Raw genomic sequence first — 26,712 nt, forward strand, 5'->3', positions numbered from 1 at the left:
TCGGAAAACCTGCCTTGGAAGCCGCTCAGCAGTGAGCAGGGCTTTAAAGCAACTCCGATCCACCCAAACTGCTCAGGAATGTATTCCACAATCCCTCTCGCCAGTGATTTATGGCCGAGAGACACCTTGGAGGGGTCGGAGCTCACAAATCCGTCGCCTCGGTTTTCCTTCCAACTTCCAATCTGCGCTCGCGTGGAGAGGGTTTCGTGCATCACAGGGCATGACTTCAACACTGTCTGGTTGACAACTACTAGACAGCTGATAGGTAAATACATCTCTTGTGGAGATTTGCAGGCAAATGCAGACTTTCCTGGGCGTGCTTCCAGCACCCCGGACAAGACGCAGAGCCAGAGTTTGCTCGCGGAGTTGACAGAGCGAGCTTTGTACACAGCAGTGTGCACATTCTCAGCTTTCAGCCAGCACTGCCAGCACTGCCAGCACACCTCTCCAACACAAGGACAGGCTCCGCATTCACAAAGCCCAAACTCAACAGTCAGTCCGACCGAGAATTCTTTGGACAGAAGGGACGGCAAATGCTGGTTTTCATAGTTTAAAAAAATCAGCGTCTTTCTCAGTTTGGTGTAGAGATACAGCGCGGAAACAGGCCCTTCGGCCCTGCGCGGACCAGAGATCACCCCGCATCTATGGTGGGGATGGACGGGTGATGTTTCGAGTCTTAAGAAGGGCCCCTGACCCAAAACGTCATCTGCCCATTAGAAAAGAAAAACCTGCTCTGTGCATTAGGGTTAGATTCGTTGTCACAGGGAACTGCAGATGCTGGAATCTTGAGCAAAACCCCCCCCCCACAAAATGCTGGAGTAACTCAGCGGGTCAGGTGGCGTCTCTGGAGAACATGGACAGGTGACCTTTCAGGATATTTCCTCAGATTGATTGCAGTAGAGGAAGAAAGCTGGAGGAGAGGTGGGGACGGGATGAAACCAGGCAAGTGAACAAGTGATAGGTGGATACAGGTGTGGTGGGTGGGGCGCGGGGGTTGTTTTACAGGTGGCTGGACAAAGGCCAGAGATGAAGAGACAGAAGGGCGTGAGATCAGGAGAGGGGAGGCGTAAATTGTGAAGCCAGAGGAAGGGATAAAGTGGAAGGGGACTGGGGTGGAGGGGAAGGGGAGACAGAATTGTGTGAGAAATGAGTGCACATCCAGGTGGAATACCGGGGAAGAGAGGGAGGGAGGGGAAGGAAGGTGAAGGATGGTTGTTGGTGAGTTACCTAAAATTGGAGAATTCAATGTCCATTCTATTGGGGTGTTAGCTACCCAAGCGGAATACTGTACGTGTATGTGGTGCGTGTGTGGCCCGTTTAAATCCATCATCTCTCGCCACTCATTGATTTAGAACGAGTGACTGTGGAGGAGTTGGGAAAATGAGGAGCCTTTTGCTTCGTTGTTGGAAATGCATGTACCCAGCTTTCCGCTGTATTGTGTCATTGCTGGTTTATCCACAAAATGCTGGAGTAACTCAGCAGGTCAGGCAGCATCTCGGGAGAGAAGGAATGGGTGACGTTTTGGGTCGAGACCCTTCTTCAGACTCAGTCTCTTACTCCAGCATTTTGTGAATAAATCGATTTGTACCAGCATCTGCAGTTATTTTCTTATACTATGTGTCACTGCTGAGTTGGTGGTGTCGAGGGATCACTCTAATCCCTCCGACTTCCCCCCGTGCGTTGGCGTTTTTGAAACAGAAAGCGCAAAACGAGAAAGCCTTAAAAAAAAAAAAAAACTTACTTCAGAGATTTGGCGACTTTGTCCAGTTTGGCCGCGTTACCCCCCGGGCCCGAGTCGTTTCGACGGCGCAGAAATCCCAAGCGGTTTTTCATATCTTTGGCTCTGTTCAAAACAAAGAGGCGCAAGGGTTAAATGCTGTTTACCTGCAGTTATTTTCTTACACTTAAGTTTATTTGAAGGTGGTCATTCTCTTCACTGAGTCAGTCAGTGCGCGCACAGGAGGTGCATGCATCAGATACATCACACACACACACACACAGTCACAGGCGTGACCTGCCAAACAAACAACAAGCCTCCCCATCATTGCCCGAAGTGTGGACAATAGATGCAGGAGGAGGCCATTCAGCCCTTCGAGCCTGTACGCACCGCCATTCAATGTGATCATGGCTGATCATTCACAATCAGTACCCCGTTCCTGCCCATTCTCCCCATACCCCCTGACTCCTCTATCCTTAAGAGCTCTATCCAGCTCTCGCTTGAATGCATAGTTGAAACACTCCACACTCCCTTTGCCCTGTCCTGGGACGTTGGGAGACCTCAGGGGCTCACTGTAAGACGTGGAGGGCGTTCTGCTTCTTGGCGATGGAGCAGTAAAGTGGAGGGCACCTTCTCCACTGGCTGCATTGTCCGAGTATGGGGGGGGGGGGACCACCCCTCGACTTACTCTTTCATGGTGTGCCGCCGGTGCAGACCGCCGCCGCCGCCGCCGCCGGCGCTGGGACACTGCAACAGGCTCAAGAGCTTCTCCGAGTGGTATTCGTGCGGCCGGGACTTTGGCAAATCTCTGAAGAACGGCATCTTCCTTGGCAGTCTGGGCTCGTCCAGCAGTCTGGTATCGAGGGTACTTGTCCCAGCCCTCGGTTGAAGGGGGACGGCGGCGGGATTCAGCGTCTTGAGCAACTTCTGCTCAGTCCTTGCACCCGCCTGGGTCTTCAAACATCCTTGTGACCCGTGGAAATGTGCTGCCTGGCCCAGAGAGGAGCTAACGTGTGTGTGTGTGTGTGTGTGGGGTGGTGTGTGCAGGGGCCAGTCTGCACTACAGCTCGCTCTCTCTGCTCTACTGGCTGCCTGCCTGCCTGCCTGCCCTGGAGTATTTGCGTTCAGGAAGTAGGAGTGACAACTCAAAGGGAGAGCATACCTGACTCACTGCAAGTCAGCCTTGCCCCTACTTTGCTCAGTAAATCACTTCGACGAGTGCCACGCTAATTCACGCTGGAACACTATTTTCGGTTCACACCTTTCAACTGGTTGCCACAGCAACAAATCAAAATACTTTCCTCTGGCGGGAGAGAAAGGGGGCTCGTCATTGAAACCATGATGAAATGGGTTAAGTGGAAAACAATGTTCAATTAAGTCGACTCCAAATCCCCGTTGGCAATCTGGCAGAGCACACAGTCAAGTCCGTGTCTTTGTTTGTGCGTCCTGACAGAATAAATGGGTGAAAGAAAAGATTTTTGCAAAAAGTGTTTGAAAGAATATTAATAACAACCAGAGGTTATCATTAATAAAGAGTCAATATTAATGAAGGAGGATTAGGAGCTTGAAAACGATAACGTCCAAGATCAGGAGCAGTCTTTCCCCCTGCAAACATCAGGCTATTAAACACTGCAACCGAATTATATAAACTCGGGGACATTATTTTTGACTTTGCACTACTATTGTCTATTTATGTTTCTGTTTGGTTGATAGATTGACTGCTTTTTGTTGTTGTTTATTATGGGGTTTGCAGAGTAATATGTTTACATATCTGCTGTGCTGCTGCGAGTAAGGATGTCGGGGATCTATATTGGGGACATACGACAATAAAATACTCTTGACTCTTGAAGTGCAATTACTGCCCGGGCTGTTACGTAAACTTGAGTTGAAATATAAATCTTATCATCTCCGAACTGGCGGCACACAGCGGCAGAGTTGCTGCCTTACAGCGCCGGAGAGACCCGGGTTCGATCCTGACCTCGGGTGCTGTCTGCACGGAAGTTTGTACGCTCTCCCCGCGACCCCGCGGGTCTTCTCCGGGTGCTCCGGTTTCCTCCCACATTTCAAAAAGGTGCAGATTGGTAGATTAATTGGCTTCTGTAAATTATCCCTTTATCTCTAAAGTAAATGATATGGGGTTATCTGCAAAAACCCTGCCTCTGATCTTAAAGGAGATTGGAAAGAGGCGCGATAACTATTTGACCCAAGTTGATTTATATTACAGAGGGAATTACAGAGGGAATTACAGAGGGGACATTGGTGGGGGGGGGGGGGGGGGTGTTTTCTTTGTCTCCCTGCAGCTGATGTGAAGTTGTGTTTGACGGCGAGTGTTGGCAGAAAGAGCAACGACTGGAACTCTAATACACAGCAAAATCTGAAACTATTCGAAAAGACACAAAGCATGTTTTAAATAATTCTGCTGCCTCCTCAATTTCCTTACGAGATTCCTAAGGAAATTGCTTCCTCAATTTCCTCACGGGATTATTTTTTTGTTTCCCCCCATTTGAAAGGGGCATATGAGCACGGAGGCATCTGGTATAGTGACAGCAGCCAACTATTCTTCAATCATTTTGTTAACACTGACACACAGCAAAGGAATCAGCAACCATTCATGTAACAATCAACATTACCACTGGCACCATGAGGCCAAACATAGACAGGCATTGCCGATGGATGGACGTGGCAACTGGTTCCGATAAGGTAATGTCAAAAAGAGGGAAACATATATGAATCACTCTCCCATTTAAGGCAACCGGTGGGATGTCATTATCTCCAAAGAAAATATCCTACACAATCCATCCCATCACATGCTCCACGTCGCTGAACTGGGACACAATTATTCCACCGCTGCTCGGCTAGAAGTTAAGATATTTATAAATCAATTGAGCCTCTTGCTATTCCAATCCAATACTAAAAGAAAGCATATGTAAAAAATACATCTCCTTCAACTCCACTGTAATGAAAGGCAGACTGTTAAAACTAAGTCTTCCTTGCAGAAGGCAGCAGAATTAAATTATTTTTCTCGCTGGGAGCATTAACTTGCCACAAAATTCCTAAGCAATGTGGTAGTTGAAAGCTTTCCAAAGGGCATTTAATGTGATCATTTATAAGATAACTGCAAATATTTAACAAGAGGCACTGCAAGTTTTTCTCCCTCGCGTTTGAACGTGTTACACCTTTTAAAGATAATAAATGCCAGAAATTTCGCTGCAGAACAAACAAACTCCCGCAATTAAATTCTAACTCGACATATAACGTCTTCTCGGCGCCTCAGCCCTACCTTTCAAGGTATCTTTCTGTAAAGTCCACCATAGTGTGCAGCATTTGGACTAGGCTCTGAGCAGGCGGTCTTTTACGAGTGCTGTGTTTTTGAGTCGGATGCTTCTATTGATAATCTCTTCCAGCAAGGCAGATTAAGTAGTAAGCGTGGGTTGGGTGAGTGCCAAAACCAGAGCCAATAAGACTGCCGCGTCTGATAACAGACTGTACAGAGAGGGGAACTGACTCTCTCTCTCCCATCATCGTTTCCACTGTGCAGCAGCTGCATGCGGCGGGGCATTCAGTGACTCCACAATTGCGTTCCTTTTTAACCTTGCACTGACCACGAGTATTGGTTTCACACATGTATGGGTGTGTGGGACGAGCTGCCAGAGGGGGTAGTTGAGGCAACGTTTGAGAAACAATTATAAACAGGTACACGACTGGGACAGGTTTAGAGGAACACACAGGCCAAACGCAGGCAGGTGGGACCAGTGTAGATGGGACATGTTGGTCGGTGTGGGCAAGTCGGATCGGTTAACTCTAAAGTTAAACAACGTTATCTGGGTTTGCCTCTTCATTGCTGGGTATTGCTTCCACCTACTGGTGCATACCAGTACGCCAGAGAGTCCGAAAGCACAGCATCTCAGTCCAATTTGTCCATGCCGACCAAAATGCCCCATCTACACTAGTCCCAAGAATTGTTTTGTTTCTGCACAAAGCAGAGACGGACTCTCGATGATGTTGAAAACTTCTGTCAAGATATCCGGGAACTGGGCAGAATTATATCGTGTGCTTAAAATCAAAGAAGCTCCCTCTGAATGTATTATTTCAAATCTTACCGTTGGAGTCGAAAGACAAAAGACATTTTTTTCATTTCAGAACCTTTATCCCCCAGGGTGGAAATGTCAAAGATTGGATGGCGACGTTTAAAGGAGATGTTGTGGGAAGGAACTGCAGATGCTGGTTTAAACCGAAGAGAGACACAAAATGCTGGGGCAACTCAGCAGGACAGGCCGCATCCTTGGATAGAAGGAATGGATGATGTTTCGGACTGCAGTCTGAAGAAGGGTCTCGACCCGAACGTCACCTATTCCTTCTCTCCGAAGAGTTACTCCAGCTTTTTGTATCTATCTTCGGTGTAAACCAGCATCTGCAGTTCCTTCCTACACACACGCACCATCCAGGAAATATATCCAAGGATGCTGCCTGCCCCGCTGAGTTGTTTCAGCATTTTGTGTTTAAAGGAGATGTGTGGGGCAGGTTATTTACGCAGAGCATGTGGGCGCCTGGAACATATTGCCAGGGGTGGTGGTGGAGGCAAATATGATAGTGGCATTTGAAACATGCAGAAGGGAATGTGCAGGCAGGGGAGATTTGTTTTCAACTAGGCAAAACGTTCAGCCCAAACACTGTGGACCAAAAGGCCTGTTCCTGTTATATGATCTCTGGTTTCAATGACTTCATTTAATTTGAGACAAATATCTACACCTTTCATTAACAAATACTTTGTCAAAAAGAAACAATGAAAGGGAATCCTACATATTGCACAAAGCAACACCAAACTTTAAAAAGACCCTAATTAATAAAGGCCGTATTAACTATGTAATAAGTTGAAATGTCACAAGATGAAGCTGAACATTTCATTTTCATGTAAAGTCAAATTTGCCAGCACGGTGTCGTTTTAAACTGAAAATATTAAAAATTGAAAATATTTAAAAATTAAAAATATTGAAAAAATGAAAAGTTAAAAATTAAAAATATTTTAAAATGAAAATAGTTAAAAATTAAAATAGTTAAAAATTTTAAATATTAAAAAATGAAAATATTTTAAAAATTAAAATATTTTAAGCAGTTTAAAATGGCATTCTTTTTATTTTCTTTATTTATTTTCTGCATTTAATCTACTCCAGGTTCCTTCCCCTCGTTATTAGTGAATAGAAACAGCTGTAATATTAAGTTGGCCCCATCTGCATTGTTTTAACGCAGTAGGTCCTCAAGATCCCATTTCATCCTTCCTGCCTCCGACCTTAACCCTCGCCGCTAATGAAACTCAAGATCCTTTGCAAAAGTGTGCTTAGCTTGAACATTGACGTAATATGGATCAATTTCCCTGTGATTGTGTTTGCTCCTCTACTTTAAACCATCAAAATACATCAGAGGAACCTCGACATTAGCTGGAAGTTATTTCCTCTCTGGACATTTAATGGATCAATTATGGGACATGTTTTAAACGCGCGCGCGAGAGAGAGAGAGGGAGAGAGAGAGAGAGAGAGAGGGGGGGGGGAGAGGGGGGGAGAGAGTGGGAGAGAGAGGGAGAGAGGGAGGAAGAGAGGGAGAGGGAGGAAGAGAGGAAGAGAGGAAGAGAGGGAGAGAGGGAGAGAGGGAGGGAGAGAGAGGGAGAGGGAGAGAGGGAGAGGGAGAGAGAGAGAGGAGAGAGAGAGAGAGAGAGAGAGAGAGAGAGAGAGAGAGAGAGAGAGAGAGAGAGAGAGAGAGAGAGAGAGAGAGAAGGATGTTTCAGGTTTACAGCTGGAATCAGATTTCTTCTCGGGGGAAGAAAACGTAGCCTACTTTAATCAAAGATGATTAATCCCTGACAGACAGGGATTAAACAGAACATAAGTCAACAGTTCTTCACAAACTAACAGAGAGAAAATGACCCAAGAACGCTCACAGCAAACACGGCTTCAAACAAAACGGTCAGACTTACAGGTTTTTGGACTTCTTCTTCTTGGAGCCTGCTTCAGCATCGCCGAACCCGTGGTTTGAATCTGCTCCTGTCATCTGCTGGGGAAGGAGTAAAAACACAGTCTGCATCATGGGCTGTGGATTAGGAGATCCCCTCGATCTCTCTTCACTGTATTCCACTGTTGCTTACTTTACATCCCCTTCACTCACAAGGTCCTCAATGATGTTACAAACCGCCCCAAGCCCGCACTACACTGCATTCTGGACAGTCAACAAACACACACGCGCACGTCCAGAAACATGGGCTGAATGGCCAGGCTTTGGCACAGATTCTTTCTGAAAAACTGAGCAGATTTTTAGGTTTTTCTTTTGTCGATGTGGCCAAACGCTTTTCTCACCTCAAAATAAAATCGCTGCAGCCACTCTCGTTCTGACTTGGCTCGCAAACTAACGAACAGCAAATGAACTGGAATCCCCATGATTGGCTGCTTTGCAGTGGGTGGCTCTAATTTTATCCAATAATGAAATATCTTGACTTTATGCCTTTCTTTTTTACAAGTTTGCTCCGCAAAGCAGCGAACAATAACTCGACAGAAAGCACCAAAAGCTGTAACAGTTAACAGGATCAGTTCATCGATAAGAACTTAACGGTTTCACAGTTTGATTCAAAGAAATAGTTGTCTGGTTAAAGGCAGCAAAGGAACATATCCTTCCCACAGAACTTCATTATTGCCCATCAGGAAAGTGTGCATTCATCATTAATCAACTCAGCTAATGAATTCAGAATCAGCTTTACTTCCGATTTACCCCAGTTCTAAATCCTTTCCCCTTCATCACAGCCAACATTCAGTGCTGTTTATCTGGAGATGCCCCTCTCTAACTTACGCCTACTTTGCTTGGGGAATCAAAAACAGTTATGTCGGAAGACCAGAAGACATAGGAGCAAAATGAGACCATTCGGCCCATTGAGTTGACCCCGCCATTTTCTATTCATGACCTATTTTTCCCTCTCCTGCCTTCTTCTCGTAATCTTTGATATTCTCCCTAATCAAGAACCTGCCAATTTCTGCTTTAAGAATAGATTTTGTTTAGATTTAGAGATACAGCGCGGAAACAGGCCCTTCGGCCCACCGAGTCCGTGCCGCCCAGCGATCCCCGCACATTAAAATGTCCTACACACACCAGGGACAATTTTTACATTTACCCAGTCAATTAACCTACAAACCTGTACGTCTTTGGAGTGTGGGAGGAAACTGAAGATCTCGGAGAAAACCCACGCAGGTCACGGGGAGAACGTACAAACACCGTACAGACGGCACCCGTAGTCAGGATCGAACGTGAGTCTCCGGCGCTGCATTCGCTGTAAGGCAGCAACTTTACCGCTGCACCACCGTGCTGCCCGAATACCCGAAGACTTGGCCGCCAACTTGGCAATGAATCCTACAGATTCACCACCCGCTGGCTAAGGAAATTCCTCCACATCTCCGTTCTAAAGGTTAGCCCTTTTATTCTGAGGATCTCCGCACAGCTGGCCTGCACCAGCCGACCTCAGAGACTCCAGGAGCAGGAACACTTTTTGCAGGCAGTTACGGGAGATTCATTGAGGAATTCATTGCCACAGAAGGCTGCGGAGCCGAAGTCAAAGGATAGTCTCGAGGCAGAGATAGATAGATTCTCGATTAGTACTGTTGTCAGGGGCGATGGGAAGGCAGGAGAATGGGGTTAGGAGGGAGAAATAGATCGGCCGTGATTGAATGGGGGAGTCGACTGGATGGGCTGAGTGGCCTCATTCTGCACCGAACACTTATGAACTTATGAGATGGAAAAAGTAATTGAAGTTGCTCTTTGAGCATCTCCCCTGCTTTCTCCCATCTTTACTCGAGCCAAGACCATCCTGATATCCTGCACTGGCTACTGTAACATCCCTCAGCCACACTGCACAGCTAACTGGGTTTTATCTGCTACACTAAAGCAGCGTATCTCAGCTGTCGTGGGAGCATCATTTTGCCAGTAAGGAATGGCCACCCGAGTTCTCCTCCCTGTTGCATTGTCCTGATTAATTTTACTGTTTGTATGCCTCATTGTCATCTTCCTCTCATCCAACAATGAACCCATTGTACATTTCCTTGATCATCGTCTGCTTTGATCTGTTCTTTCCACATTTTCCTTATCCCCCTTCCATATCTCGTTTCCCTCTCCCCTGACTCTCGGTCTGAAGAAGGGCCTCGACCCGAAACGTCACCCATTCCTTCTCTCCGAAGAGTTACTCCAACTTTTTGTACCCATCCTCGGTGGAAACCAGCATCTGCAGTTCCTTCCTGTACACGCACGCACACCATCCAGGAAATATATCTCCAGTTCTTCCACCAGGCAGCATCCCCGGAGAACATGGATAGGTAATGTTTCAGGTTGGGACACCTTCTCCCAACCTGAAGAAGGGTCCAAACCTGAAATGTCACCTCTCCATGTTTTTCCAGGGATGCTGCCTGACCCGCTGAGTTACCCCAGCACTTTGTGCCTTTTGTAAAAATAGTGAACAGTGAAGTGAAGGGGCTGCCTGGGAGGACATGATACAAGCAGTGGAGATGAAGTGGAACCCCCTCTGAGTTAGAAACATAGACAATAGGTGCAGGAGGAGGCCATTTGGCCCTTCGAGCCAGCACCGCCATTCATTGTGATCATGGCTGATCATCCACAATCAGTAACCTGTGCCTGCCTTCTCCCCACATCCCTTGATTCCACTCGCCCCTAGAGTATGTCAGGATGCGGGCCAGTCAACTTAGTTCAGTTTAGTATGTGTCGGCAAATGTAATTGAAGCATTACATGAGAAATAGCCAACGATTTCACTCCTCTTCCAGGGGTTCGTTAAAGGTCTGACTGCAGACACAAAGATGGCACTCAACCCAGGCGTCTCTTTGGGTGCTGGTCACAGAGGTGGATCTGCAATCACGCATTACAATCCCTCCACTCGTTCAAATCTCTACTCTGACAGAAAGGTTATTCCCTTTATCCTGTATCTGTACACTGTGGACGGCTCGATTGTGATCATATATTGTCTTTCCGCTGACTGGATAGCGCGCAACACAAGCTTTTCACCGTACCTCGGTACACGTGGCAATAAACTAAACTAAACTAAACTAGGAGAATGCAGGTGCTGGAGTCTGGAGCAAAACCCAAAAGTGCCGGAGGAACTCAGCAGGTCAGGCAGCACCTGTTGAGGGAACAGACAGGCGATGCTTTGGGTTGGGACTCTTCTTCAAACTCATCAGAAGGAGCCCTCACCCAATATGGCATCTGACCATTCCCTCCACAGATGCTGCCTGAGCCACTGAGTTCCCCCAACACTTTGTGTTTACCTCCAAGCTCTGGCTTTCCGCTGTACACCCAGTTTTGTGCTGCAAACAACGATTGTTTTTCAAGCTTCGAGTCTGTCTCCTCTGATTTCCTGCCATTTTATTCAAAGGCTTTGTACATACAGAGTTGAGGAAGTCTGTCAATGCATGGCTTCTAACTCTTTTTTTCCCATACAAATCCATTGAATAAAATACCTCTTCCTCCCATTGTCATTCAATATTCAATCTACCTTCTAAAGAACAAATTTCAGTTCTGATTTCAAAAGAATATTGCAACATCTGGAAGCCAGTCAGTCTTTTTGGTAAATATAATAATGATTGTATATTTTATTAACTTGCTCTACCACGCTAATTTTCTGTTGTTCATTTGGTTCATTATGTCTTACTGTGCAAGATAATTAATGTTAAACGTTTATTTTTAAATTGCTTTCTTTATAGCTGTCACTGTATATTTGCTATTCTCATAACATATTCTCATCACACACTCTACACTGACAAACTGCATTACTGAAATAAAATCTTGGCTTCAATCAAACTTCCTCAAACTCAATTGCAACAAATCTGAAATCATCATCATTGGTCCAAAAATGCTCACCAAATCCACCCAAAACTTCATCCTCAACATTGATGGTCTCCCAGTATCCACCTCACCTCACATCCGGAATCTTGGAATCATCCTTGATCAAACCCTCTCCTTCGACAAACACATCAAACACATCACAAAGACAGCCTTCTTCCACCTCAAAAACATTGCCCGTCTCCGTCCATCCCTCTCCTCCACAGCTGCAGAAACCCTCATCCACGCCTTCATCACCTCCCGTCTGGACTACTGCAACAGCCTCCTCTATGGCGCACCCTCAAAAATCATCAATAAACTTCAATACATTCAAAACTCCGCTGCCCGTCTACTCACACACACCTCGATCCGTGACCATATCACCCCCGTCCTTTATAAACTCCACTGGCTCCCCATCCCCCAGAGAATCCAGTACAAAATCCTCCTCATAACCTACAAAGCCCTCCATAACCTGGCCCCATCCTACCTGACCGACCTCCTCCACAGGCACACTCCCACCTGCACCCTCCGCTCTGCCGCTGCCAATCTCCTATCCCCCCACATCCGGACTAAACTCAGATCCTGGGGGGACAGGGCTTTCTCCATCGCTGCTCCCACCCTATGGAACTCACTACCCCAAACCGTTAGAGACTCCCCCACACTCACCACATTCAAAACATCGCTGAAGTCTCACCTGTTCAGTACTGCCTTCAACCACTGAAGGTCACCTCACCTACTGTTCATTTATTTATTTACTTATTTATCTATTTATTAATTTCCCTATGTTCTCAAAATCTCTGTAAAGCGTCTTTGAGTATATGAAAAGCGCTATATAAATAAAATGTATTATTATTATTATTATTATATGTCCTTGACACACCTCCACATCGTATGTTGAAAGTTCTGTCTTTGCCTGTTTTATTAGGGAGGGGGTGTGTGGTAAAAGCCAGTCCACAAATGGCTGCCCCATGCAGCAGCGATCCATCAACAGAGGAGGTACATCTAGACCAGTCTGAAGAAGAGTCTCGACCCGAAACGTCAACCATTCCTTCTCTCCCCGAGATGCTGCCTGACCCGCTGAGTTACTCCAGCGTTTTGTGTCTACCTCACGTCTAGACAATTTCAGTCTGCACCAGATCTCCGGCACCTGCACCAGGTCAGGCTTGATGGTGAAGGGGACGGAGATCGGTCGGGCCAGTTGACGAAGAGCATGGCTTTGCACTTCCTGCGGTTGACCTTGGCTCCCGTGGCCGACTCAGACTGGTCGCAGACGCTAATCAATCTGCGGACCGACCCTGGATCCGAGCAGAAGACGGTGGCATCGCCCATGTACAGGGAGGTTTAGTAAAGAATGATGCAAGGGTTATCCCGAATAACCCTGTAACAGAGGATTCTCTGGTTTACGGACTGTTCCCAGGGACACATTGGGAGACGGGGCATCCAGTGCTGCTGGAAGGTCATCAACTCGGTGAAAGATACTCTTTGGTCTGTCCGAAACTTGTTGATCACCCGGCAGAGCGAGCTGTCCGTCGGGGAATGTTGCCGTCTGGCCCGCTGCAGATTGCAGGAGTACGTGCTGAGGGACGCACTGAAGCTTGGTGCAGCTAACGCCAAGGCTCTGTGGGGGAGGGCCACAGTCTAGGGGCCTTCCACCGCTGGACAATGAAGGCCAGAGTCCGGTGGGGACAGCCCTCCATGCATTTTGAATGTGGGTATAAATGAGTGGCACGGTGGTGAAGAGCTGCTGCCTTACAGCGCCAGAGACCCGGGTTCGATCATGACCCCGAGTACTGTCTGTATGGAGTTTGTACGTTCTCCCTGTGACCACGTGGGTTTTCTCCGGGTGCTCCGGTTTCCTCCCACACTCCAAAGACATGTTGGGTTGTAGGTTTTAATTGACTTTGTAAAATGCCCCTGGTGTGCAGGTTGCAAAATTGGGATAACACAGAACTAGCATGTATGGGTGATTGATGGGTTGGCATGGACTCAGTGGGCTGAAGGGCCTGTTTCCACACTGTATCTCTAAACTCTAAATGAAGGTACCTGAGTAAATCTGAGAAGGTGAAGAAAAAATAAGATTAAATTATCGTAATTTAAAAAAAACTATTTCTAAAACAAAAACAGTTCAACTACATATTCTAATGTACACCAGCAGCTTGGCAGCTTCTGTTCTTTTAAACTAACAGAGCTTTTCAATAAGCTATTTTTCCAATGACGTAATTACTCAGTCCTGGTAAATAACCTGTATTTAGACTGCAAATGTTTTGTTATTGAGCTTTAATATTGTCCATCTGAATAACTCTATTTGGACATTGCCATTGATACTGTTTTGTGTGCCGTTGTGAACAGCTGGTATCCAAACATCCACACTTGATGGTATAAAACTGGGAGCCTCATTGCTCCAGTCACATGGAGAACCATTTGCAATTCCATGCGCTAATTTGTCTTCTCAGACTCGATCCACAATACACGATTTTTCCAGTTACAGGGGCATGTGGATGGCACAAGGGATTTTATTTATTTACATGGAGCAGATTTTCCAGTCGTAATTAGATTAGAGATACAGTATGGACCCAGGACCTTCGGCCCATCGAGCCCATGCCGACCATCGGTCACCCGGTTATGTGTGTTCTGTGTTACAACTCCTTTCCAACACCTCGATACAGTAAGAATAAACGCACCAGCCTGTGATTAGGGCAGATTCTTTTGGGTTGTGCATGACATGACTTTCTAGGTTAGCATTTCACAAAATGCTGGAGTAACTCAGCAGGTCGGGCAACATCTCAGGAGAGAAGGAATGGGTCGAGACCCTTCTTCAGACTGAAGAAGGGTCTCGACCCGAATCGTCACCCATTCCTTCTCTCCTGAGATGCTGCCTGACCTGCTGAGTTACTCCAGCATTTTGTGAAATAAATACCTTCGATTTGTACCAGCATCTGCAGTTATTTTCTTACACTTCTAGGTTAGCGTGATGCATAATGGCTAACGTTGTTCAGAATTATTCATTAATTGAAAGATACAGCATGGAAACGGGCCCTCCGGCCCACTGAGTCCACGTCGACCATCGTTCACACTAGTTCTATGTTATCCCACCTCAGCACCCACACCAGTGGCAATTTACAGAGGCCAATTAACTAATGGGGAGGTTATGGGGAGAAGGCAGGAGAATGGGGTTAGGAGGGAGATAGATCAGCCGTGATTGAATGGCGGAGTAGACTTGATGGGCCGAATGGCCTAATTCTGCTCCTATTCTTTATGACCTTATGACAAATGGCATGTGGGAGCAAACTGGAGCAACCGGAAGAAATCCACGCACAGGGAGAACGTGCAGATCTCACACTGTCAGCACCTGAGGTCAGGATCGAACCGGGGTCTCTGGCGCTCTGAGACAGTGGCTCTACCCACTGTGCCACTTTGCCAACTTCTCCAGAATGTCTCCGGGAATCCTTTTCCCACCGTCTCTCAGCACCAGGTGTCGTTCAGTCCCTCCTGGTCCCCACCCTGACACACATAACTGTCTGTCCTCCCCCGCCTCCCCGTTTGGTGCTAGGATCACCCTGAGGCCTTGAAGGGGCAGTGTTGTGTCAGACTCAGTGCCGTCACAAGTTTATTTTCAGCCACTTCAACAACGCCATTGAACAACTTCTTCCTTCCCATGAAAACAATGTCATTGTACGTAGAACTGCACAGCATAGGGACAGGCCCTTCGGCCCACAACGTCTGTGCTGAACATGATGCCAAGATGAACTAATCTCCTCTGCCTGCACATGATCCATATCCCTCCATTCTCTGCACATCCATGTGCCCATCTAAACGTATCTTATATCCCACTATCGTATCTGCCTCCACCACAACTCCTGGCAGTGTGTTCCAGACACCCACCACCCTCTGTGTACAAACATGTCTTAAACAGATATACGTGGAAGGATACAGGGGGGTGGGGTAAGGGGGTGGGTGGGGGAAGGATTGTGAGAGAAATGAGTGCACATCCAGGTGGGGATGCAGAAATTAAAATTGGCAGATTCACTGCCTTGTGATCAGAAATCTCTTGTACATTGTACTGTTGATAAGAAGTTCCCTTACATAATCACACAACTGCCTGCACAGTGGCACAGCGGTAGAGCTGCTGCCTTAACAGTGCCAAAGACCTCGGGTACTGCCTGTGTGGAGTTCGCATGTTCTCCCTGTGACCACGTGGGTTTTCTCCGGGTGCTCCGGTTTCCTCCCACATTCTAAAGACGTGCCGGTTTGTAGGCTAATGGGCTTCTGTGAATCACCCCTAGTGCGTAGGATGCGAAACTGGGAAAACGTGGTCGGCGTGGATTCGGTGGTGTGAGGGACGTGTTGCCACATTGTACCTCTCAACTAAACTAAACTAAACTAAACTATAATCTCGATAATTTGAGTTGGACTATTACCAGCCAGGTTTTGTCCTGCCCCACCCCTCTTCCAACTTTCCTATCTACCTGAAGAAGAGTCTTGACTCGAAACGTCACGCATCCATGTTCTCCAGAGATGCAGCCTGATGCAAAGATCACATTGTAGTTGCCAACTTCTCACATTGGGCCAGGGAGGGAGAAGGCAGAGCAGGCGACGCAATGAACACGATACTTAAATTCCAAATGGTTAAACATTTCCTTATTTTTCTTAACAGAAAGCGGACAAGTGCGTGGAAGTGGCCTGTTCACGTACGCCATTCAGAACTCCTGTAAAAAATCTCTCAAAGACACAAAGGGCGTAATCAGCAAAAGATCGGGTGTCAATGCTCAGAATTCTCCCTGTAATCTGGTTCAATCTACATACTGAAACTTCCGTTTGTTTGTTTGTTTGTTCGTTCCTGAACTACAACCAAAATGGTACACGGCGGCGCGATAATTTTAGGCCCACCGTACTCACCATTGTCCCTTTGGGAGAGAGGGGGGGGGGGGAGGGGAGTGGGGAGGAGAGGTTTGGGCCCTACGAGTCCCCTTGGTCTAGTAAAATGGTTAAAATTCATGAGGCTTCTGGAAGCAGCACCACAGCGCAGTAGGTTAGGAAACTGCTCCCTAAAGCCCGAGGGAATCCACAACCAGGTTAAACCAAGAATTCTCAGTGCCGAACACAATAAAATATATATTTTTGTATGTTATTATGTACCACGCACCCAAAATGCAAATATATGAACAGCGTCTGCAAGATCAAAGATTTCCTCGTGTACCAAAAGCTCAACCAATCCCCCACACTTGTACATCTTTAAAATGTACACATATTTAATAGCAGTCAAAACAGAAGACAGTGGAAGCTAAAATCTATCGGAAAATGCGACAATTTTCAACTGCTTCTGTGGAGTTAATATTTCAGGATAAGGATAAGGGGGAAGTCTTTTAGGACCGAGATGAGAAAACATTTCTTCACACAGAGAGTGGTGAGTCTGTGGAATTCTCTGCCACAGAAGGTAGTTGAGGCCAGTTCATTGGCTATATTTAAGAGGGAGTTAGATGTGGCCCTTTTCGCTAAAGGGATCAGGGGGTATGGAGAGAAGGCAGGTATAGGTTACTGAGCTGGATGAATGGTGGTGCAGGCTCGAAGGGCCGAATGGCCTACTCCTGCACCTATATGTTTCTATGTTTCTATGTTCAGATTTCCAGCATCTGCAGTGTTTTGATTTAAAGAAAGGTTTGAATACTGACTTTAAATGATTTCTTAATAACTGCCTCAAATGGTAGGTTACTGCTTTCTTGAAGTATAATTCTGGATTGGTAAGGTTCACTGCCATACTTTTGGCAGCTGGATGATTTGGGATTTTGGATGATCAGCCATGATCATATTGAATGGTGGTGCCGGTTCGAAGGGCCGAATGGCCTACTCATGCACCTATTTTCTATGTTTCTATGTTTATCTCAGAGACCAAACGCAGGCTGGATCTTGCTTTCAGAAGTGACCATGAGTCCTGAACCACCTGTCAGTTTAATTCTCTGTCATAATCCCACTCTGGTCTCTCTGTCTTTGGTTTACTTCATTAATCTTTTATCCCTTGTAAATAAATGAAAATATGGCAAGTATTTTTATCGGAGCGGTTCCATAGTCTTACAGTGGCGCAGCCGGTAGAGCCGCTGCGTCACGGCGCCAGAGACCCAGGTTCGATCCTGACCCCGGGTGCTGTCTGAGTGGAGTTTGCACCTTCTCCCTGTGACAGCGTGGGTTTTGTCTGGGTGCTCGGGTTTACTCCCACGTCGCCAAGACGTGGGGGGTTTTAGGTTAACTGGTCGACGTTAATTGCCCCTTATATGCCAGGCGAGGATGCGAAAGAGGGATAACATAGAAGTAGTGTGAACAGGAGATCGATGGTCGGCGTGGATTCAGTGAGCGGAAGGGTCTGTTTCCATGTTGAATTTGTAAAACTAAGGCCAATATTGCGAATGAAATAGGTTCAACATGATGAATTCAAGTCGTTATTAAAAGAACTATCAACCACCCCCCCCTCTCATGCAATCAGTTTGGGCATGGCCATCAAAATGTTCTGAATTGGCCACAGTTTAAGAAAATGGCCACAGTTTAAGAATAAGGGGTAGGCCATTTAGAACGGAGATGAGGAAAAACTTTTTCAGTCAGAGAATTGTGAATCTGTGGAATTCTCTGCCTCAGAAGGCAGTGGAGGCCAATTCTCTAAATGCATTCAAGAGAGAGCTAGATAGAGCTCTTAAGGGTAGCGGTGTCAGGGGGTATGGGGAGAAGGCAGGAACGGGGTACTGATTGAGAATGATCAGCCATGATCACATTGAATGGCGGTGCTGGCTCGAAGGGCCGAATGGCCTACTCCTGCACCTATTGTCTATTGTCTATAATTATGGTTCAGTTAACTGGGAAATATTAGCTGTAGTCCAGTGCGCAAATAGCTGCAAGAAAGAAAATCATCTTTCAGTAATAGATAATTATTCTGAATGGCATTTTAGATTAAGACCAGATGCCATTCAAACTCCATCCATGCAATTCTTTTTTTAGTTTAGTTTAGTTTAGTTTAATTTAGAGATACAGCACAGAAACAGGCCCTTCAGCCCACCGAGTCCATGCCGACCAGCAATCCCCGTGCACTAACACTGTCCTACACTAGGGACAATTTTTTTACATACCAAGCCAATTAACCAACAAACCTGTACGTCTTTGGAGTGTGGGAGGAAACCGGAGATCTCGGAGCAAACCCACGCAGGTCACGGGGAGAACGTACAAACTCCGTAGAAACAAGTAGTCAGGATCGAACCCGGGTCTCTGGTGCTGTGAGGCAGCAACTCGACCGCTGTGCCACCAGATGGCCCTTTTGATTTCCATGTAATGCCTGCCAGCAATCTGCTTTAATGGTTGTGGATAATTGTGCAGAATACTGATGCGATAAAGGAACACAAGATTCCAACTTCCTGGCAGACCAATGCATCGTCAACAGTGCCCCAGGATCGTGCTCTCACCTGTCAACTTGCCCCACCTGAAATTTGTTCAACGTGACTTCAGTTCTGGTCACCCCCATTACAGGAAGGATGTGGGGGCTTTGGAAAGGGTGCAAAGGAGGCTTACCAGAATGATGCCTGGATTGGAGGATGTTGGCTACAGGGAGAGGTTGGACAGACGTGGATTGTTTTCACTGGAACGTCAGAGGTTTGCGGGGAGACCTGGTAGAAGTATATCAAATACAGAGAGGGATAGATAGGGGTAGATAGTGAGGACCATTCTCCCCACGAAGAAAAAAATCATGGACAAGAGGGCATAGCTTTAACGTGAGAGAGGGAAAGTTTAAAGGAGAGGTGCAGAGCAAGTGTTTTCACACAGAGGGTGATACAGAGGTTCACCTGCACCTCCTCCAACCTCATCTATTGCATCCACTGCTCCAGACCTATTTACATCGGCGAAACCAAACGCAGGCTCGGCGATCAGTCTGAAGAAGGGTCTCGACCCGAAACGTTGCCCATTCCTTCTCTCCTGAGATGCTGCCTGACCTGCTAAGTTACTCCAGCATTTTGTGAATACCTTCAATTTGTACCAGCATCTGCAGTTATTTTCTCACACAGAGGGTGGTCAGTTCCTGGAACACCTTGCCAGGGGTGGTGGTTGAGGCAGATACGACAGTGGCATTCAAGAGACTTTCGGATGGGCACATGGATATGCAGGGAATGGAGGGGTATGGATTATATGCAGACAGAGAAGAGTTGGTTTTGGCATCATGACCAGCACAGACATTGTGGGCTGAAGGGCCTGTTCCCGTGCTTTGGTTTGGTTTAGTTTAATTTAGTTTAGTTTAGTTTAGAGATGCAGCGTGGAAACAGGCCCTTCGGCCCACAGAGTCCACACCGACCAGCGATCCCCGCACATTAACACAAGCCTACACACGCTAGGGACAATTTACACTTATACCAAGTATACAAACCCAAGCCAATTAACCTACAAACCTGTACGTCTTTGGAGTGTGGGAGGAAACCGAAGATCTTGGAGAAAACCCACGCGGACACTGGGAGAACGTACAAACTCCGTACAGACAGCACTTGTAGCCGGGATCGAACCCGGGTCTCCGGCGCTGTAAGGCAGCAACTCTACCGTTGCGCCACCGTGCCGCTCTGTACTGTTCTATGTTGTAGAACACACTAAATTGTTCAAAACTGTTTGTGCCGCTTTAAATGTGTAATAAAGCCAAACAAGGTTGTGTGCGGTTGAAGGGATTGTGTGTGTTTCTTGTTGGAATTCTGCTCCGCAGAGAACTGGGCCAGACGGTCTTAACACAATTTATCCTGATGTGGTGCCACTTCCCTGGTGTAATGGCATTGATATGTGTGGGACCCATCAGTTACTCACTGACACATATTGGATCAATGGATCTTATTATTCGCAGTAAAGCAAAGAGTACATCACATTATTTAAACTGAGTGCATTGCAACATTGTTTTTCTCTTTTAAAGATCTTTCCCCGGTCAATTAAAAATCCCGTTGCCTATTATCCTGATCACCAATTGAAACCCCTTGGCACAGATATCTTCTCGTTCGGTGTCCCTGATGCTGTCGCCCAATTGAAAGATACAGGAAGGAAACAGGCCCTTCGGCCCATTGAGTTCATACTGACCATCCGTCATCCGTTCACACTAGTTCTATGCTATTCCACTTTTGCATCCACTCCCTGCACACTCAGGGCAATTAGCCTGTCAGGGTGATAGAGGTTATGGGGAGAAGGCAGGAGGATGGGGTTAGGAGGGAGAAATAGATCAGCCATGATTGAATGGCCGAGTAGACTTGATTGGCCAATCTTTAGAAACTACAAGGTTTCAAAGGAATGTATTGGTCCAGGGCGATTTGGACAATTACACTGGGACGTGGAGATGGAGCCGCCTTGGATCAGTAATGATCAGTAGTTGAGAGTTTAGAGATACAGCACGAAAACAGGCCCTTCAGCCCTCCAAGTCCATGCTGCCCATTGATCACCTGTTCATACTCGTTCCATGTTATTCCACTTTCTCATTCACTCCCTGCACAATTTAAAAAAGCCAATTCATCTACATACCTGCACGTCTTTGGGATGTGGGAGGAATCCAGAGCACCTACTCTTGGGTGCTGTCTGTGTGGAGTTTGCATGTTCTCCCCCTGGCCGCATGGGCTTCCTCCCGGTGCTCTGGTTTCCTCCCACATCCCAAAGACGCGCGGGTCGTTAGATTCATTGACCTCTAAACATTGCCCCAAATGTGTTGGGTGTGGACGTGAGAGTGTGAGAACAGAGAACTAGTAAGCACAGTGGTGGGTGGCCATGGACTAGTATGCACAGTAGTGGCCATGGACTAGAATGCACAGTAGTGGACATGGACTAGTATGCACAGTAGTGGCCATGGACTAGTATGCACAGTAGTGGCCATGGACTAGTATGCACAGCAGTGGCCATGGACTAGTATGCACAGTGGTGACCATGGACTAGTATGCACAGTAGTGGCCATGGACTAGTATGCACAGTAGTGGCCATGGACTAGTATGCACAGCAGTGGCCATGGACTAGTATGCACAGTAGTGGCCATGGACTAGTATGCACAGTAGTGGCCATGGACTAGTATGCACAGTGGTGGGTGGCCATGGACTAGTATGCACAGTAGTGGCCATGGACTAGTATGCACAGTGGTGACCATGGACTAGTATGCACAGTAGTGGCCATGGACTAGTATGCACAGTAGTGGCCATGGACTAGTATGCACAGTAGTGGCCATGGACTAGTATGCACAGTAGTGGCCATGGACTAGTATGCACAGTAGTGGCCATGGACTAGTATGCACAGTAGTGGCCATGGACTAGTATGCACAGTAGTGGCCATGGACTAGAATGCACAGTAGTGGCCATGGACTAGTATGCACAGTAGTGGCCATGGACTGGTATGCACAGTAGTGGCCATGGACTAGTATGCACAGCAGTGGCCATGGACTAGTATGCACAGCAGTGGCCATGGACTAGTATGCACAGTAGTGACCATGGACTAGTATGCACAGTAGTGGCCATGGACTAGTATGCACAGTAGTGGCCATGGACTAGTATGCACAGCAGTGGCCATGGACTAGTATGCACAGTAGTGGCCATGGACTAGTATGCACAGTTGTGGCCATGGACTACTATGCACAGTAGTGGCCATGGACTAGTATGCACAGTGGTGGGTGGCCATGGACTAGTATGCACAGTAGTGGCCATGGACTAGTATGCACAGTGGTGACCATGGACTAGTATGCACAGTAGTGGCCATGGACTAGTATGCACAGTAGTGGCCATGGACTAGTATGCACAGTAGTGGCCATGGACTAGTATGCACAGTGGTGACCATGGACTAGTATGCACAGTAGTGGCCATGGACTAGTATGCACAGTAGTGGCCATGGACTAGTAAGCACAGTGGTGGCCATGGACCTTGTGTATAGAAAGGCCCATTTCCATGCTGCATCTCGAAATGAAACTAAACTATTACACCAGCTCCAGTTCAATATCCCTACATTTTAAAGCCGGAATAGGAAATACATTTGAGAAGGGTCCCGACCTGAAACTTCGCCCATCTATGTTCTCCACAGATGCTCCAGCACTTTGTGTCTTTGTAAACCAGCATCTTCAGTTCTTTGTCTCCCCCTATCTAACCAATTCTCTTATTCCTTTGTTACAAAGCATGGTAATTTACAACAGGATATGTCGAGGTTTTAACCAGTTTCTCTCAGAGACAGCGCGATCGGTTTGCAATATGGTCTGTGGTCAGTGTTCATGATTGGAAGGAACGGGTGAATCTGTGCCTGGCCCTTCTTCCACTGCTGGCATCATGCCTGAGTCCCGTCTCGATCAAATGATAGAGGCTGATAACTAAAGTTCCTGAGCATAGTCATAGAAGCATACAGCGTGGAAACACGCCCTTCGGCCCAACTTGCGCACACCGACCAACATGTCCCATCGACACCAATCCCACCTGCCTGCGTTTGGCCCATATCACCCTAAACCTATCCTATCCAGGTACCTGTCTAAATGCTTCTTAAACGTTGCGATAGCATTTGCCTCAACTACCCCCTGCGGCAGCTCGTTCCATACACACCCACCTTTTGTGTAAAAAAGTTACCCCTCAGGTTCCTCTCATCTTAAACCTATGTCTTCTTCTCGATTCCCCTACTCTGCGCGAGAGACTGTGTGTTTTACCCAATCTATTCCTCTCAAAATTTTGTACACCTCCATATGATCACCCCTCATCTTCCTGCGCTCCAAGGAATAGAGTCCCAGCCTGCTCAACATCTCCCTATAGCTCAGGCTCGCTGGCAGCATTCTCGTGAACCTTCTCTGCACCCTTTCCAGCTTGACAACATCTTTCCTATAAACTAGTGACCAAAACTGAACACAATGTGGCCTCACCGATGTCTGACATAACTGCAAGATGACCTCCCAACTTCTATACTCAACACTCTGACTGATGAAGGCCAATGTTCCGAAAGCCTTTGCCCACCTGTCTACCTGTAATGCCACTTTCAAGGAATGTTCTTTCGGTAGGAGTGCAGATACTATAGTTCCCTGAAAAGCAGATGACACCAAAACTGGGTGCATAGTGAAGAAGGCCGTCTCAGATTATAACAGGACCCTGATACTTGCCACAGAATGCTGTGGAGGCCGTCAATGGAGATTTCTTAAGGCAGAGGTAGATAGATTCTTGACTTGTACGGGTGTTAGAGGTTATGGGGAGAAGCCAGGAAAATGGGGTTAGGAGGGAGAGATAGATCAGCCACGATTGAATGGCGGAGTAGACTTGATGGGCTGAATGCTCCTATCACTTATGGACTTACGAACATGATAAACTACGTGTATGGGTGAAGGAATGGCTGGTGGAATTTAACTCAGACCAGAATGAAGCGAAACATATTGAGAAATTAAATTACTGTCAACTATTTTGGGAAGTTAAATCTATTCAATGACACAGGAAATGCACAGTAGTTGGGTGAACCCTGAGGAGCGCCGTTGAACGGAAACCCTGGGGTACAAATGCAAAGTTCCCTGAAGGTGGTGACACAGGTAGATAGGGCGGCAGAGAAGGCATGTGGCATGCTTGCTTTCATCAGCTGACGACTAGCGTTGGGAAGGTAGACACAAAATGCTGGAGTACCTCAGCGGGTCAGGCAGCATCTCGGGAGAGAAGGAATGGGTGACGTTTCGGGTCGAGACCCTCCTTCAGACTGAGTTGGGCTGTCTTGTTCGATGTACACAACCTTGGTGAGACCACACTTGGAATATTGTGCTCCGTTTTAGTTGCCACAGCACAGGAAAGATGCGACCCCGAAGGGCGCCCACCAGAAACGCCACCGACGAAGGGCCCCGACCGGAAAGGTCACCTGTCCATGTCCTCCAGGGATGCTGCCCGACCCACTGCGTTACTCCAGCACTTTGTGTACTTTTTTGTAAAAAAGCTTCTGCATCCTTTGTTTCAACAATAAACTGGACGACCTAAAAGGGTTCGTGAGGATATTTCTGTTAACCAGCACCTGCAGTTCCTTGCGTCTTCACAAGGATATCGCCTGGATTGGAGAGCAAGTGTTAAAAGGAGAGACTGAAGAGGCTGGATCTCTTTTCCCTGGAGGCTGGCAAGGTAGAGGTATATAAAACCACGAGAGATAGAGAGAGGGGAGATAGCCAGTGGCTGTTTCCCATGCAGTCGTTGTAAAACTGGACGGCATAGGTTTAAGGTGAGAGTGAGGAGGTTTAAAAGGGATCTGAGGTGTAAAAGTTTTGAAACAAAAGTAGTTGGTATCTGGAATGAGCTGCCAGAGGAGGCGGCGAAGGCTGGAACAGTAACAACACTTGAATTAGCAAGGAGACAGAGTGAGATGAGGACAGGAAGAAATACAGATGGTGGTTTACAAAAAAATGCTGGAGTAACTCAGTGGGCTTGTATACACTGGAATTTAGAAGGATGAGGGGGGATCTTATTGAAACATATAAGATAATTAGGGGATTGGACACATTAGAGGCAGATAACATGTTCCCAATGTTGGGGGAGTCCAGAACAAGGGGCCACAGTTTGAGAATAAGGGGTAGGCCATTTAGAACGGAGATGAGGAAGAACTTTTTCAGTCAGAGGGTGGTGAAGGTGTGGAATTCTCTGCCTCAGAAGGCAGTGGAGGCCAGTTCGTTGGATGCTTTCAAGAGAGAGCTGGATAGAGCTCTTAAGGATAGCGGAGTGAGGGGGTATGGGGAGAAGGCAGGAACGGGGTACTGATTGATAGTGATCAGCCATGATCGCATTGAATGGCGGTGCTGGCTCGAAGGGCTGAATGGCCTACTCCTGCACCTATTGTCTATTGTCTATTGTCTATTGTCAGGCAGCATCTCTGGAGGACATGGATAGGTTGAAGTTTTGGGTCGGGCCCTTTTTCAGACTGATTGTAGTCGGGGAGGGAAAGCTGGATGAGAGGTGGGGCCGGGACAAAGCCTGGCAAGCGATGGGTGGAGACAGGTGAGTGGGATCAGTATAGCTGGCATGGTGCTTGGCATAGATGCTGTGGGCCTAAAGGCCCGTTTCCGTTTCTTTACACCAGTCCGTCTCCATGTGCCCATCAAAACGGTGGAAGGAAAAGTAAATGGACGTTTGATCTTTCTCAGCTATGAATTCCTGTGTTCTAAGTACTTTGTACATTGACAGTGAATGTGTATTATCTTAATGCAGGAATCTATCACCATCAATGGGACAATAGACAATAGACAATAGACAATAGACAATAGGTGCAGGAGTAGGCCATTCAGCCCTTCGAGCCAGCACCGCCATTCAATGCGATCATGGCTGATCACTCTCAATCAGTACCCCGTTCCTGCCTTCTCCCCATACCCCCTCACTCCGCTATCCTTAAGAGCTCTATCCAGCTCTCTCTTGAAAGCATCCAACGAACTGGCCTCCACTGCCTTCTGAGGCAGAGAATGCCACACCTTCACCACTCTCTGACTGAAAAAGTTCTTCCTCATCTCCGTTCTAAATGGCCTACCCCTTATTCTTAAACTGTGGCCCCTTGTTCTGGACTCCCCCAACATTGGGAACATGTTTCCTGCCTCTAATGTGTCCAATCCCTTAATTATCTTATATGTTTCAATAAGATCCCCCCTCATCCTTCTAAATTCCAGTGTATACAAGCCCAATCGCTCCAGCCTTTCAACATACGACAGTCCCGCCATTCCGGGAATTAACCTAGTGAACCTACGCTGCACGCCCTCCATAGCAAGAATATCCTTCCTCAAATTTGGAGACCAAAACTGCACACAGTACTCCAGGTGCGGTCTCACCAGGGCCCGGTACAACTGTAGAAGGACCTCTTTGCTCCTATACTCAACTCCTCTTGTTACGAAGGCCAACATTCCATTGGCTTTCTTCACTGCCTGCTGTACCTGCATGCTTCCTTTCATTGACTGATGCACTAGGACACCCAGATCTCGTTGAACTCCCCCTCCTCCTAACTTGACACCATTCAGATAATAATCTGCCTTTCTATTCTTACTTCCAAAGTGAATAACCTCACACATATCTACATTAAACTGCATCTGCCATGTATCCGCCCACTCACACAACCTGTCCAAGTCACCCTGCAGCCTTATTGCATCTTCCTCACAATTCACACTACCCCCCAGCTAGTATCATCTGCAAATTTGCTAATGGTA

General features: G+C 47.1%; 1 protein-coding gene across 8 annotated transcripts in view; it reads right to left on the minus strand.

Moving 5' to 3' along the window:
* LOC144608223 (regulator of G-protein signaling 3-like) overlaps positions 1-26,712 on the minus strand; it is a 235,762-nt gene that overhangs the window by 3,930 nt on the left and 205,120 nt on the right. For 4 of the 8 annotated variants that reach the window (XM_078425800.1, XM_078425792.1, XM_078425793.1 and 1 more), the window contains 2 exons: positions 7,686-7,762; positions 1,742-1,843 (listed from right to left, as the gene is read on the minus strand). In XM_078425800.1, coding sequence (XP_078281926.1) covers positions 1,742-1,843; positions 7,686-7,762 — 179 coding nt within the window. Of the gene's footprint in view, positions 1-1,741; positions 1,844-2,405; positions 2,867-4,997; positions 5,112-7,685; positions 7,763-8,061; positions 8,107-26,712 lie in introns of those variants that run through there. The other 4 variants (XM_078425797.1, XM_078425796.1, XM_078425798.1 and 1 more) reach the window with 4 other exon arrangements.

Source organism: Rhinoraja longicauda, chromosome 31 (assembly GCF_053455715.1).
Source record: "Rhinoraja longicauda isolate Sanriku21f chromosome 31, sRhiLon1.1, whole genome shotgun sequence".
In the NCBI taxonomy this organism is placed as follows: Eukaryota; Metazoa; Chordata; class Chondrichthyes; order Rajiformes; family Arhynchobatidae; genus Rhinoraja; species Rhinoraja longicauda.